General features: G+C 30.8%; 2 protein-coding genes and 1 long non-coding RNA gene across 3 annotated transcripts; all 3 read left to right on the forward strand.

The window, feature by feature from the left end:
- The first annotated feature begins 2,897 nt into the window (after positions 1-2,897).
- On the forward strand, positions 2,898-4,424 carry LOC110625538 (auxin-responsive protein IAA17). Its single transcript, XM_021771163.2, has 5 exons — positions 2,898-3,277; positions 3,362-3,543; positions 3,637-3,739; positions 3,837-3,898; positions 4,000-4,424. The coding sequence occupies exons 1-5, from the start codon at positions 3,069-3,071 to the stop codon at positions 4,038-4,040; spliced, it is 597 nt and encodes a 198-aa protein (XP_021626855.1). The 5' UTR covers positions 2,898-3,068; the 3' UTR covers positions 4,041-4,424.
- A 2,937-nt stretch (positions 4,425-7,361) lies between these two features.
- On the forward strand, positions 7,362-8,255 carry LOC110625551 (pyridoxal 5'-phosphate synthase-like subunit PDX1.2). Its single transcript, XM_021771186.1, has one exon. It carries the CDS (start codon positions 7,362-7,364, stop codon positions 8,253-8,255), a length of 894 nt encoding a protein of 297 aa, XP_021626878.1.
- Positions 8,256-12,519: 4,264 nt separating this feature from the next.
- On the forward strand, positions 12,520-13,132 carry LOC110627012. Its single transcript, XR_002489819.2, has 2 exons — positions 12,520-12,784; positions 12,866-13,132. It is a non-coding gene; the product is annotated as an uncharacterized LOC110627012 (long non-coding RNA).
- The last annotated feature ends 1,156 nt before the right edge of the window (positions 13,133-14,288 follow it).

Raw genomic sequence — 14,288 nt, forward strand, 5'->3', positions numbered from 1 at the left:
CAATGGCATTCCGATTATATGTTCCCATACTGAAAATTTCTCAGCCGCACTTGATTTATACATCTAAATATGTACATTCCGTCTTACAATTTTTATTTATTTTATTTTTTATATATATTAAAAAAATAACTTTTTTATTAATTTTTTAATTATATTCATTTTAAAAATATTAAATTTTAATAAATATTCAAAAATATTTTAAAAATTTTATTAAAAATAAAATAAAATAAAATAAAATTTAATATTATAAAAATTAGATTGATAAAAAAAATTACACTCTGATTAATTAAACATATAAAAAAGTATTACAAAGCGGCGATAAATATTCACGACCGTCATTTTAATATTCCAATCAATACTTTAAAAAATAAAAAGAATTTAATAATTATTTAAAATTGAAGTATGAGAAAATAATATATTTTTATTTTTATAATTTTTTTAATTAATATTGTAAAAAAATAGAATAAATATAGTATTTTTTTATTATTCGGGTAATATATTTAGTTATTTAATAAAAAATATCACAACTAATAGATTAATAATTTTACAATTACATGCATAACATGAATATATTAAGCTGTATCTATTAACGGTAATTTTATACCAAAATTCTATCTATCAAGAGAAGAGCGAGTTTTTATAATAAATCGAGTGTTATGGTATCCAGATTTTTATCTCTTTAAATTGAAATGTATTTTTTACATATTAAATTTTTGTCATATGAGAGACGACTCATAATTTATTTTGAGTGATTATTACGTCCCATCATAATTATAGTAATTAATTTATAAGTTATTATAGTATAAAATAGAAAAATAAAAAATAATTTTAGTCTATTTTTCAAATAGATTTTTATGGTTTAATTTCTAATAAAAAAATTATGTGATTTCATTTCATTAATATTATTGAGATTTTTCTCTTTAATATTATTAATAAATATTAATATAAAATTTAAATATTAATTAGAAGTAATTTTAATTAAAATAAACTTTATTTTTATTCTTCAATTTTTATAAAAAATATAATTTAATTCATATATTTATAAATTTAATTATAAAATTTTATTTTATAATAAAATAATTCATTTAGTTATAATTTCTGTCTGTACTCTTACAAGTTAATCTTCCTTTAATTGTAATTCATTCATATATTTTTACAAATTATTTTTTAAATATAATTACTTACAAACACGTATTTATATTTTTTGCAAATTAATTTTATAATTTTATTAAATTTAACATCTTATATTTAATTATAAATTAATACAAATAAATATTAAATAAAAAATATTGGTACAATATATATTTAAATTTAAATTTAAAAATATTCTTTCTCGTCTAATTAATTTTTTCTTTTTAATGATTTGTTTTCAATTTTATTTTTTATATATAATATATTAAAATTTAATAAAAAATTAATTTATAAATATAAAAAAATATTAATAATTATAATATTAGAGAATACTATATTTATATTGAAGTTGTTTAAGTTATAAATGCATGTATAAACCCCATCAAATTTACTCCAAGTTGTAATTTATTTTTAAAAAATGTCATAATTAAAGTAAAATTTTATTTTAATTTCTAGAATTATACCTTATGTTTAATTATTTAAATCAATATATTTAATTAAAGATAGAAAATCGAAAATAGGAAACTATAAATTTTCAATAAAATAACATATTACCATGCTTTTAAACTATGCGAGATAAAAAATATTACTCCATTTATTTTTATCCCCTTATAAGATTTTTCTTTTCTTTAAAGGGTAAAATTATATAGTGAGATTATATAAGAATAAATGTTAATATAGCAGGTGACTCAAACTATATTATGGATTGTAACCGTATAACAAGATCATGTGATAAAATTTTAATAAATTATGACACGCGTTCGTAAAAGTTTCACTCGTAAAAAAAAAAAATAAGGCATCGTATCACTCTATGTTCAGAATGCCAAAATTCGCCTTCTCTTATGAACGGATCGAATTTTTATATAAAATTATCGTTATTTATAATCATAAGATCTCTTATTCACTGATCGGTACCAATTAAATTTTTAAAATATACAATAATTAACACAATTTTTTTACGGTATAAAAATTAATAACCACACAGATCAATATACACTTTTATGATACAATTACTTTTAAATTTAAAGTATCTAATTACATTCATTATTTTCTTCAGTTTATTAATTTGAATATCGAAATGACTGTTATAAACATTTATATGTAAATTCATCAATTTTTTGTATACCTTTAATTAATGAGGTATAAATTTCAATATAAATATTTAATATAATAATTATTAAACTCTTTACTATATAATATTAATTTTATATTGAACTCATATTTTTTGAAAATTATCTATCATTTTAAAAATATTAAAGAATATTAGTGTTTTTCAAATTGTACAATTACTTAACAGAACACAATAATAGTTTACCCAATTTTTTAAAATTTATCTTATATTTTTTCCATATTTTTCTTTTCATTATCTCATTTTTTGGTAATAAATTAATCAGGAGAAAATTATTAACATTATAGAATTAGGTGAGATTAAGAGTGATTTAGTTAAATTAAAAATTATTTTTTTAAAAAAATAAATAATTTTATATTTTGTTATCACAGTATAAAAACACCAAATAAAAAATAAAATATTATTTTAAAATGCGGAAAGTAAATAAAATATTAAAAAACCACAATAATAACAGACAGGAACCCGGCCGGACCGACCATCGACCCAAACTCCAGAGCACTCAAAATCCCACGCTTTCTTCTGAAATACAGTTACCCACGTGTACAAATCAAAACCGCTCTTTCGTTTACACGTGTCTGCCTTCAATAGGTTTAATCATATTACTTCCTTCCTTCTCTTTATATAGCCCAAAAACTTGCCTCGTATCAGCATTTCATCGCGTGAGCGTCAAAGCCCAAACCAAAAACCATTTAGCTGCAAGCTTGATTTCAAAAAAAAAAAAACAAAAAAAAACATTTAGCTGCACTGTAGTTCAAATCTCAGGTCACCGGAAATTGGGATACACCTGCAGGAATCAGTGATCGCCGACATGAATTTCAAGGAAACAGAATTGACCTTAGCCTTACCCGGTGAGTCTCGCTCATTAAAGGAGATTAACGGAGGGAAAACAGGGACTAAACGTGGATTTTTGGAGACCGTTGATCTAAATCTTGGTAGTTCTCGTGCTGATTGTGGCGATAGAGATCGTAATGAGTCGGAAAACGATGTCTCAACTGCGGCCAAGCCTCCGGCGGCGAAGTAATTAGAATCTACACATGCTTTACTTTTATGCAAATTATGTGGTTTCATTAATCAAGTCTCTAATTACGTTTTTCTTTGTAGGGCACAGGTGGTGGGATGGCCGCCGGTGAGAGGTTACAGAAAGAACGCCATGAAAAGCTGTAAATATGTGAAAGTGGCGGTGGACGGAGCTCCATACTTAAGGAAGGTTGATCTTGAAATGTACAATACCTACGAGCAGCTCTTGAGTGCCTTAGAGGACATGTTCTCTTGCTTCCCAATTCGTACGTCTTAGATTTAAAAAATTAAAAAATAAATCTTAAAAAATCTGATGTGGGTAATTTAGTAATTTAAAGAGGGAGACATTATGGTTGCAGGCAATTATTTAAACGACAGAAAAATAGTGAATGGAGTGGAGTATGCGCCTACATATGAAGACAAAGATGGAGACTGGATGATGCTTGGAGACGTGCCATGGAAGTAAGTTTCCAAATATGCCCTTTAAATATCTCGAATCCCTTGTAATTTTAATTGCTCTTTCAAATTTCTTGTACTTATTCCATCTTTTGTTTTTCAGAATGTTTGTTGAATCATGTAAGCGATTGAGGTTGATGAAAAGCTCAGAAGCAATCGGATTAGGTAAGTTTTAAATTTATTTTATTTTCTTGAGAATTTTATATGATTATTATTAAAATCTTTGTTAATTGATTTGGGTTTTGGGTGTTGTTTAATGGATGCAGCTCCAAGGACACCATCAAAATGCTCAAGCACAAGTGAGTAAGGGCTTGGAATGAAGGAAACAAGTGGTGTACAGAGGTTTTAGGTTGGAGAGTTTTGATTTTAGGGTAGGAAAAAAAATCAAAACAAGAGAAAATAAAGAGAGGGGTGCCTGTAATTTTCTGAATATTGCAGTATGGTCCTAGTTAGAGCTATTTGATGTTGTGGGCTTTTTCTCTCCACTTTCGGCCTTTTTTTAACCACACTTGCTCTTTGCCTTTTGAGCAGTCTTCTTCTTCAGCGTTTCCTCCTAGCCGAATGGTTGTTAATCACTCGGTCTTCATCTTTTTGGATTTTCTCACCTTTTCTTATTTATCATTTCTGTCAGTTGACATGATATTCATATGGATCAAACTATTGATTTTGTAAAATTTTAATTTTTATTCCACTTTTTTTTTTTAATCCTAGTGCAGATTTTTGAATTTAATTCGCAAATGTTCACGTCATTGGCTTAAAATTATGGATCTTAATTTTCAACATATAATCAATCAATACCAAAGATTTTCGATTCAAATGTTGTCTTTTTGACTAAAGAGAATTTGACTTCATTTGGTTCCATAAGCAAACGATTTCAACATCCTTTAACAAATTATATTTACATCACCAAGAAATGCAAATCATATGAATTATATTTACCGAAGTGTCGCAAAATATATTTTATGAATTATTTTCAATTTAAATGCAAATTTCCTCTTTTTCCATCACCAAGAAAATTAAAGGTGGATTAGCCCTTTTTGTGTTTTGAGTTTTCTTAATGCTAAAAGTTGGTCAAAATTGAAGAGACAATTTGGTCTAGGCCAAACTAAAAAGGGTTACCTTTCTATATTAAATGTAAATTTGCCCAACTCTTTTTTTTTCAATTGAAATATTAAAAATGTGATGATTAGTGATTCATGATTGTGCCACTTATTATGATTTGGTATAGTTGAGTAATTAAGTTTCTGCCTAATCATAAAATTTAAATCCTAACTAATACTATTCCCTTTAATTATTTGTAAAATACCAGAAAAAAAGTTCAATTAAAATTTCAACTCGAATATTTTTAATTCATAAAAATATTTATAAATTTCATTGTTTAAATATAAATCTTTTTTAATTATTCAATAAGTTATATTTATCAAATAATTTAATTTATAAAGTAAAAAAAAATGTCAAAGGTTGAATATTAAATTGATAAAATTAAAATTTTTCAAATTTTATGCAAAAAAAACTTAATATTTTTAGTCATAATAATAATAATAATAAAACTTCCCATTCCAATCACAAACAAAAATAACTTGGAGTTAGGCTTGATAAATTTGGTCGGAAAGGCTCTTCCCATCATATCCTAATATGCGTGACATTCGGACTCGTAAGCCTAACGCCCACAAGGCTACAACAACTCTCAGAGAATCAGAAGCTTTTAAGATCAATGGCCGATTGTCTTAATAAAACTCTTGGGCCTTAATTCAGGGGACGGTCCAACCCAGATTACCCATAACTCATAGTTCCACCCAACTCCAGCCTTTCATTTAGTGAAAGACAACTAACAAAACAGAAGAAAAAAAATGAATAAAAAGAAATCTCATATATATATGAAAATCAAGTTTTAAAAACCCTCTATATATTTATGCCATTTCACTTAGTAAGAATGTTTAAAAATTTGCTATATCTCGGGAAATAAGAAAAACAAAAGAGAAGAGGATGATAGCTTGCAGAAACTTTTTTTTTTTAATTTTTTGGAGCTAGTCTCCTTTTAACTTGTTATACATCTCAATTCCCTAAGGAGTAGATTTTTCTTCCCACTTTCACCTTGATTGGTGGTAGATCCAATTGAAAATACGAGAATTTATTTAAATTTAATACTTTTCTTACTTTCTCATTTTTTGTTGGCTGGCGGATATGATGGTTATACTTTTCAATTTATATTGTAGTTGGATTTCTTGTGGATTTAATTCTTGGGTTGACTACCTTCTTTATTCAAAATCGATGATGGTTGTTGAGTGATAATTCTCAAAATTTTATTTCTTAAAAATGTGATAGGACCATATAAAAAAGAGTCTAATTGAAATTTTCTCGACCTATTGCATATTTAATTCTTGGGTTAACTATTTTCTTTGCTAAAATCGATGATGAATATTGAGTGATAATTCTCAAAATTTTATTTTTGAAAAACGTGATAGAGCCATATAAGAGAGAGTTTAATTGGAGTTTTCTCGATCTAAATAAGCCTCTTTTTGTAGTTCTTGGATGAAGCTAGACTTTTTAAGTTTGTATTTTGATTTCATGAAGTTAGGCTTTTTAAATTTGCATTTTGATTTTTTCTTTTTATGGGGGGTTAGCTTCTGTTTTCTCACCAATCATCTCTTTGTTTCTAGACATAGCTCTGATTAGTAGTTTGCATGCTCTTCTTAAGCTTCAATTTGCTTCCTTTTGTCTTTGTGGACTTCAACGGCGAGAGATCGGTCTTTTTCACTAGAAGGCAGGATTGCCTTTTGCCGTGTTATTTTTAGGTCAAGTGTTGGGCCTCTAGAGTTTGGATTTGGATTTCTTTACTTGTTTTATTATAACAGACCTTTACTTGTTTTATTATATTTTATTACTTAAATTAATTTTATAATTAGTTAAAAAAATCTTAAAAGATATATATAAAATATATTAATATTATATTTTTTTAAATAAAAATATAAATTGGATGATAATTTTATTATTTTTAGAATTTGCTAAAAAAATTTAAAAGAATTATTTAAATTAATAAAAATACAATTAAATTGATTTTCCTCAAACAAATAGAATTTAAATTTATCTATAACCTTGCATTTCAATGGATATATTTGATCTTTCAGAAAGAAAAAAAATTAGTATTACATATATATCTTTAAAAAAAAACTTGATATTGTTGTTTAAAAAATAAAGCTTCTTTCAGTTATTAACATCAATGGCAAAAATATTCTAAAGAACAACAAGTTAGGAAATAATATTAATAACAAATTACGGTTGGCTTTTTGAAGCAATGTGCAAGATTCATTTGAAAAGAGAAGATATCCTTCCTTGCTGCTTGAGGCTTAAAGGAAAGCCTTTGAAATTCAGTCAAGTGATACCTTGCTACTTCCCTTCTTCTACTCCTCCACTAAATTTTATGTATAAACTCATATTTTAACAATTTCTCATGGCGATATAGATTGAATCCTCCCTTAACCCTCCTCTGAAGGTTTTAATTCATTTCCTTGCTTCAATTCTTTGCCCATAGCTTACATATTCCCAATCTTGGTCTATAATGATGGATTACCAAGTTGAGCCAATTCCCAAACACGTTCTTTTTTATCTTCATCTTGCTTAAATTTCAATGTCTGATACTGACATTGAAATCCCAGTTGTTGACAGCTTTGCTGATAATAATGGTGAAGAGGTTCAAGAGAATCTCTTTTCTGTCAAGGTGGGATTTGCACAATCAATGCTTGTTTCAGGAGGACAAGTCATTGTTGAAGTCACCAATGCAGAGGAAGCAAAAATTGCAGAGGAATCAGGAGCTGCTTGCTGTGTTGTTCACCAAGAAAGGCGAATGCCTGATTTATCTATCGTCAGGAAAATCAAACGAGCTGTCTCAATTCCTGTCATGGTGAGGATTCGAGTTGGTCATTTTGTTGAAGCCTGGATTCTTGAAGCAGCAGGTGTAGATTACATAGACGAGAGTGAACTCATGGGCTATGCAGCTAACGAAACCTACATCAGCAAGCAATATTTTCGAGTACCATTTGCTTGCACATGCAAGAACCTGAAACAAGCATTAGCAAGGATTAAGGAAGGTGCAGCTATAATTTGGATCCAGGGAGATCAGGAAGGATCTTTGTTGAATGAGACAGTGGATAACGTGAAGTCAATAATGCAAACGACATCAAACTTGAAAAACTGCAACCAAGACGAGGTTTCTACATTTGCAAAGGAGATGGATGCATCTGATGAACTGGTAAGAGAAATCAGGGAAATGGGTAAGCTTCCAGTTGTCCAAATTGCAATGGGAGGAATTGAGACTCCTGCTGATGCAGCTCTGATGATGCATTTGGGTTGTGATGGGGTGTGTATTAGATCAGAAATCTTTGAATTTGAACACGCCTACAGTTGGAATCCATCGAAGAGAATTCGAGCAATGGTTAAAGCTGTTGAGCATTATGATAATCCACGGGTTTTAGCAGAATGCAGTAATACGGAGGAAGATGATGATACTGAAGATTTGGTCTGATTCTGATTCATCTATTGCGGTCTGCTCCTCTCCACTTAGACTTGGGAAAAATTTCCAGGCTTGTAGGAAGAAAAAATTCTCCATCTTTACTATGTTGCTGTTAATAACATGCATGAGAAGAGCAAGCATTCAAATTCCAGGCCTTAAAACATGACGGGTCTCCAAGATGGGATGCCTGATGCAAATACAAAATATCTAATTCAAATTATATCATTATTTTAAAAAATAAAAAATATATCCAAATACAAACCGATGATGCTTTTTGTAATAAGATAAGAAATAATTGGGCGTTTTTTTTTTCGTTGAAGTGAGTGGATATATATATATATAGATTACAAAGTCTTGTTAAGGCAACTTCTAATAATCATCTATGAATCAATCAGCCTATAATGATGTAATCTTCTATAATTATGTATAGATTATGTTCACACTCTAACCCTCCTCCTCAAGTTGGATCATAGATATTTATCATGCCCAACTTGTTAGAAAGATATTCTATTCGAGATCCATTTAAAGATTTGGTGAATAGATCATTCAGTTGCTCTCCTGTCTTCACATAACTAGTGGAGATTAAATTTTCTTCAATCTTTTCACGGATGAAATAACAATCAACTTTAATATATTTAGTTCGTTCATGGTAACTGGATTGGAAGTAATGTGAAGAGCAGCCTGATTATCAAACCAAAATTTCAGAGGTGACGCAACATCCATACTAACTTTCTTTAACAGATGATTTATCCACAAAATCTCAAAAGTGGATTAAGTCATGGCTCTGTATTCTGACTCGGCACTGGATCTGGATTCTACATTTTGCTTCTTACTTTTTCAAAACACTAGGTTTCCTCCAACAAATACACAGTAGCCTGTAGTCGACCTTCTATCACTTTTGGATCTCGCCCAGTCAGCATAAGAAAAACACTCAAGTGCAGTATACCCATGATCTCTGTAGAGTATACCGAGTCCAGGAGTCCCTGTTAGATAACATAGAATTTGTTCTAGAGCGACCCAATGTTTCACCGTAGGTGCAGACATGAACTAGCTTACAAATTTTACTGCAAAAGCAATATCTGGCCGAGTCATCACCATAAGGTAGTTTATCTTTTCAACCAACCTCTTGTACCTCTCTGGATCATCATAAGAGTTTCCGTCATCTTTTGTAAGACATATATTAGGAATCATTGGTGTGCTACATCGTTTAGCTCCCATCTTCCCAGTTTCTACAAGTAAGTCAAGGACATACGTCCTTTGAGACAAGAAAATTCCCCTTTTACCTTTTGAGATAAGAAAATTCCCCTTTTACTGCTCAAGACTTCGACTCCTAAGAAATACTTAAGTTGACTCAAATCTTTGGTATGAAAACTCGCATGCAAGTAGTTTTGAGAGAAAGAGATCCCTGTACTATCAATCCCTGTAATGACAATATCATCAACGTATACAACAAGGAGAATACTACCAGTATCTGAATTTTTATAGAAGACTGAATGATCACACTTTTTTCAATCCAAATTTTTGAACAACTTCACTGAACTTACCAAACCATGCATGGGGACTCTGCTTTAAACCATACAAAGATTTCTTCATATGGCAGACTTTCTCATACTCCCCCTAAGCAACAAACCCTAGTGGTTGCTATATATACACATCCTCTTAGAGGTCACCATATAAAAATGCATTCTTGATATCTGATTGATGTAAAGGCCAATGCTGAGAAGCAGTTAGGGATATGAACAAGCGAACTGAGGTCATTTTTACCACAGGAGAAAAAGTATCAGAATAGTCAATGCCATAGGTTTGGGCATAACCTTTGGCGATAAGATGGGCCTTAAGCCTCGTTATGGAGCCATCTGGATTGACTTTGATGGAAAAAATCCATTTATAGTTCACAGCCATCTTGCCAAAGGGTAAATCAACTAGTTCCTAAGTATGATTTTCATCTAGAGTCTTAATCTCCTCAAACATTGTATCACGCCATCCAGAATGAGTCAGAGCCTCTTTAACTATCTTAGGCAAAAAAATAGAATCTAGAGAGGCAATTAAGGAGGTAGAAGAAGGAGACAGGTGATAATAAAACAGAAAGTTAGCAACATAATAGATAGATTTACATTATCGTTTACCTTTACGAAGACTAATGGGGAGGTCAAGGTCACTCGGTGGTGGATCTGATGGCGAAGAAAATTCTGGTGCAGGACATGTATCATCAGGTACTGGTCTCCGAGAATAAACTTGAACAACTAACGGTTTAACAGGAGACTGAGTATTAGGAGGAATATTACCATTAGATTGTACAACAGAAAGCATGCTCAAAGAGGTTCTATTATCAGATATGATTCTATAGATGAGCCACTCATCATCATCCTCTTGATCAGGAGAGGTTTATGCAACAGGATAAAAAGAAACTTGCACAAAAAAGACTACATCTGTTGAGACTAGATACTTGTTGAGGTCTAGAGAGTAATACCGATACCCCTTCTGAAGGTGAGAATATCCAAAAAAAAAAAACACTTCAAAGTTTTAGCATCAAGTTTAGTCACATGAGGTCTAACATCCCGAACATAACAAGTACTGCCAAACAGTCGTGGTTCGAGAGGAAATAATAGCTTTTTAGGAAAGAGGACATTATATGGAGTATTACCGTTTAGTACTGCGGAGGGCATGTGATTAATAAGGAAGCATGCAGTAGAGACAATATCGACCCAAAATTGCTTAGGAGCTTGCATTTGAAACAATAGAGCTCTAGCAGTCTCAAGAAGATGTCGATTCTTCCTTTCAGCTACCCCATTTTGAGCTGGTGTATCAACACATGACGATTGATGAAGAATACCATGTTGAGTCATATAAGTCTGGAAGGATTCTGACATATATTCTTTAGCATTGTCGCTTCGCAAAATTTTCATAGAAACATTAAATTGAGTCTTGATTTCAGCACAGAAGGTAAAAAAATGAGGAAACACTTCTGAACGATACTTCATAAAATAAATCCAAGTCATTCTAGAGTAATCATCCACAAAAGTGATAAAATATTTGAATCCAGTCTTAGATCCAACTGGAAATGGACCCCAAATATCTGAATGAACTAATTCAAAAGCATACTTAACTCGTTTATTGACTCTAGGACTTAAAGAGTTTCGATGATGTTTTGCAAAATGACATGACTCATATTCTAGTAAAGATATCTCGTGAAATTGAGGGCATAGCTTCTTTAAAACCGGTAAAGAAGGGTGTCCCATCCGATAATGTGCTTCAAACGGAGATACAACACTGGAAGATTGAGGCATTCATGCATCCAAAATGTAGAGACCCCTATATATATGTCATTTACCAATAATCTGCTTTGTTACAAAATTTTGAATGAAACAATGATCAGAAAAAAAGGAAACACAACAATTTAGGTCTTTGGTAAGTTTATTCACATATATTAAATTAAAGGCAAAATTAGGTAAAGTTAGCACAAATGATAGGGTAATAGAAGGAGTAGATTTAATCATCCCAGAACCCTCAACAATATAGGTTGACCTATCAGCTATAATAACAGGAAAATGTACTTTATGAGATCGAAAGCTAGTAAAAGTATGAGAATTACCTATCATGTGATCCGTGGTACCAGAATCAATGACCAATTTATATGAAGAGGAAATAAGACATGTTTTACCTGTCTCAACCGCTACTGAAGACGTTAGGATAATTTTAATAATATGGGTCTTATTGTCAGAAACCATTTCAACCAAAATCCTATACTCTTATATCTTCAAACAATTAAAAGAAGATAACAAAACCTAATTCAGTGAACAATATAAAAAAAATGCATCCACCCAATACCCAAATGGCAAACGAACCAGGGATTTGATAAGAGGGCTGGAAGGTGACTTCAGCGTCCTCCCTGGGTGGACAGTGAGAGATAAATATTATTCTAGATGGATAATACAAAAGAAAAAATAAAATTTGATGAGAGAGAAAAAATAAAATCTCTACGGAAATAACTCTGATACTATGTAATAAGATAATGAATAATTGGGCAATTTCAGTATTTTTTTTCCATTGATGTAAGTGGATATATATACAGATTATAAGGTCTTGTTAAGATAACTCCTAATAATTCTCTATCAATCAATTAGTCTATAATTATGTAATTTCCTATAAGTATGTACAAATTATATTCATATTCTAACACTTTTCATCTTTCACATGATTATGAAGGATTGTGTGATAGTTACATATATCCACTTTGATGGGACGTTAAAGAGCTGCATATGGCAGATGACAATAACTATATTTCTCATGTATAGATGACAGTTCATGACTGTTAGAGAGGAGGAAGGTGCCTTTCCACCACCCATAATAAATTGGGACAGATAGGGAGACATTGTAAAGAATACCCAATTTAATGTGCTTATTTTTTATGCAATTTCAAGATTGTCTCTTGTGCTTGTTCAAACACATAACCCAGAAATGAAAGCACCAGCACCACAAGAGATGTCGTATTATGATCATGTCAAGAAACGCCATGAACAGAAAGGCTGCCCCTACGCCTTGTCAGTACATTTCTTTCTCTTCTCTTTTTACTCTTTATATATAGAGTGGTTTATTGGCTTTGTGTTGTATATCTGTTGCAGTTTCTTCACTCTATGCTGCTGCTTTTGCTGCTATGAGGGCTGCGACTGCTGCTGCTGCTGCGCTCGTCGAAGAGCTGGTTGAATTGAGAAACAAAACTGAAGGTTTTGCTGTTTAGTTTTAAGTTATTATCATTTGTGAATTGCTATTGAAGAATTCTTCTCATAAGCGGCCGATTGTCCAGTAGATTTCATCTGTCTGAGATTGCTTCTGCTCCTTGTACTGCTGTTGTTGCTATGTTTTTAAGAAATTAAGAGTTTTCTTCTCCACCTTTGCACTGATTTTGTGTCAAAAGAAGATCTGCCCCCTTTGAAAATATTTTCTATTATTTATTTTTAATTTAAAACTTAAAATACATTAATTAATTTATATATAAAAATATTAATGATATTCTCAAAATATAAAAAAATGGTTTAGATTCTATTTTGACCAAAAAACAATATTTTTTATCAATTATAAAACTGTATTTTTATCTTACAATAACTCTTTCATCTTGACATATTTTAACCAATCGAATCAGTATAATTTAAATTAATTTAAATAATTTTTAAATTTATTTTCTACTCGAGTCAAAAAGATTAATTTAAATTATTTAATAATTTTATATTAACTATTATATACGATTTAAATTTTTTCTATTTTGATGATGTGGATTCTATCCCACAACCAAAGCAGTTGAATCTCACATATTAATTTTTCTTACTATCTAAAAAATTTATATTGCATTCGTATTAGAGGGTGTTTAAAGAAAGGAGAAAGAACATGTAAATGATGAGAACAAGAAGAAGACTTTAATTTAAAATTAAGATTATTGATATTAATATTATAATTAGTATTAAAAATATGATTATGAGATAAGTATGAGAAGAATTAACGAGAGCCGCCATACTCGAAGGAAATTAATTTACAACCACTTGCTCTTATGAATATTAAAATTTTAAATAATTAAATTTTTATAAAAAATAAGTAATTGACATGTTTGATATAGTTAAAAGGTAAATTAATATAAAATTTGATGACCGCTGGATTTCTTCACCCCGGTCTGGGGCCAGGCCCACGATACCAGCCCATTATCTAGAGGCCCTCAAGCCTCACACATGCACCAGGTCCGATCCGCTCAGCCTTGAGACCGGACTCCAGTTAGTCTCTTCAACCAGGCCGGCCTAGCATTGTCGGCCCAACGAACAGATCCTCTCTGGGTTCAGTCTTAATTTTACCTTTCGGCCCAGCTCAGGATCAGGAGGGAGGCCTACCCATTCGTCACAGGGGACCACCCGCATGCGCGCCCGGGAAGAACCAGAGGCCGTTGCGCATGGGGCAGCGATCTGATTTCCTCGTACGTCCATATCAACGAGACAGGGACAGGTGGCCCAATGACATACATTCTGTTACACGTCACTAGCGGATAAAAGGAAACAGATAAAA

The sequence above is a fragment of the Manihot esculenta genome, chromosome 11 (assembly GCF_001659605.2).
Source record: "Manihot esculenta cultivar AM560-2 chromosome 11, M.esculenta_v8, whole genome shotgun sequence".
NCBI lineage: Eukaryota > Viridiplantae > Streptophyta > Magnoliopsida > Malpighiales > Euphorbiaceae > Manihot > Manihot esculenta.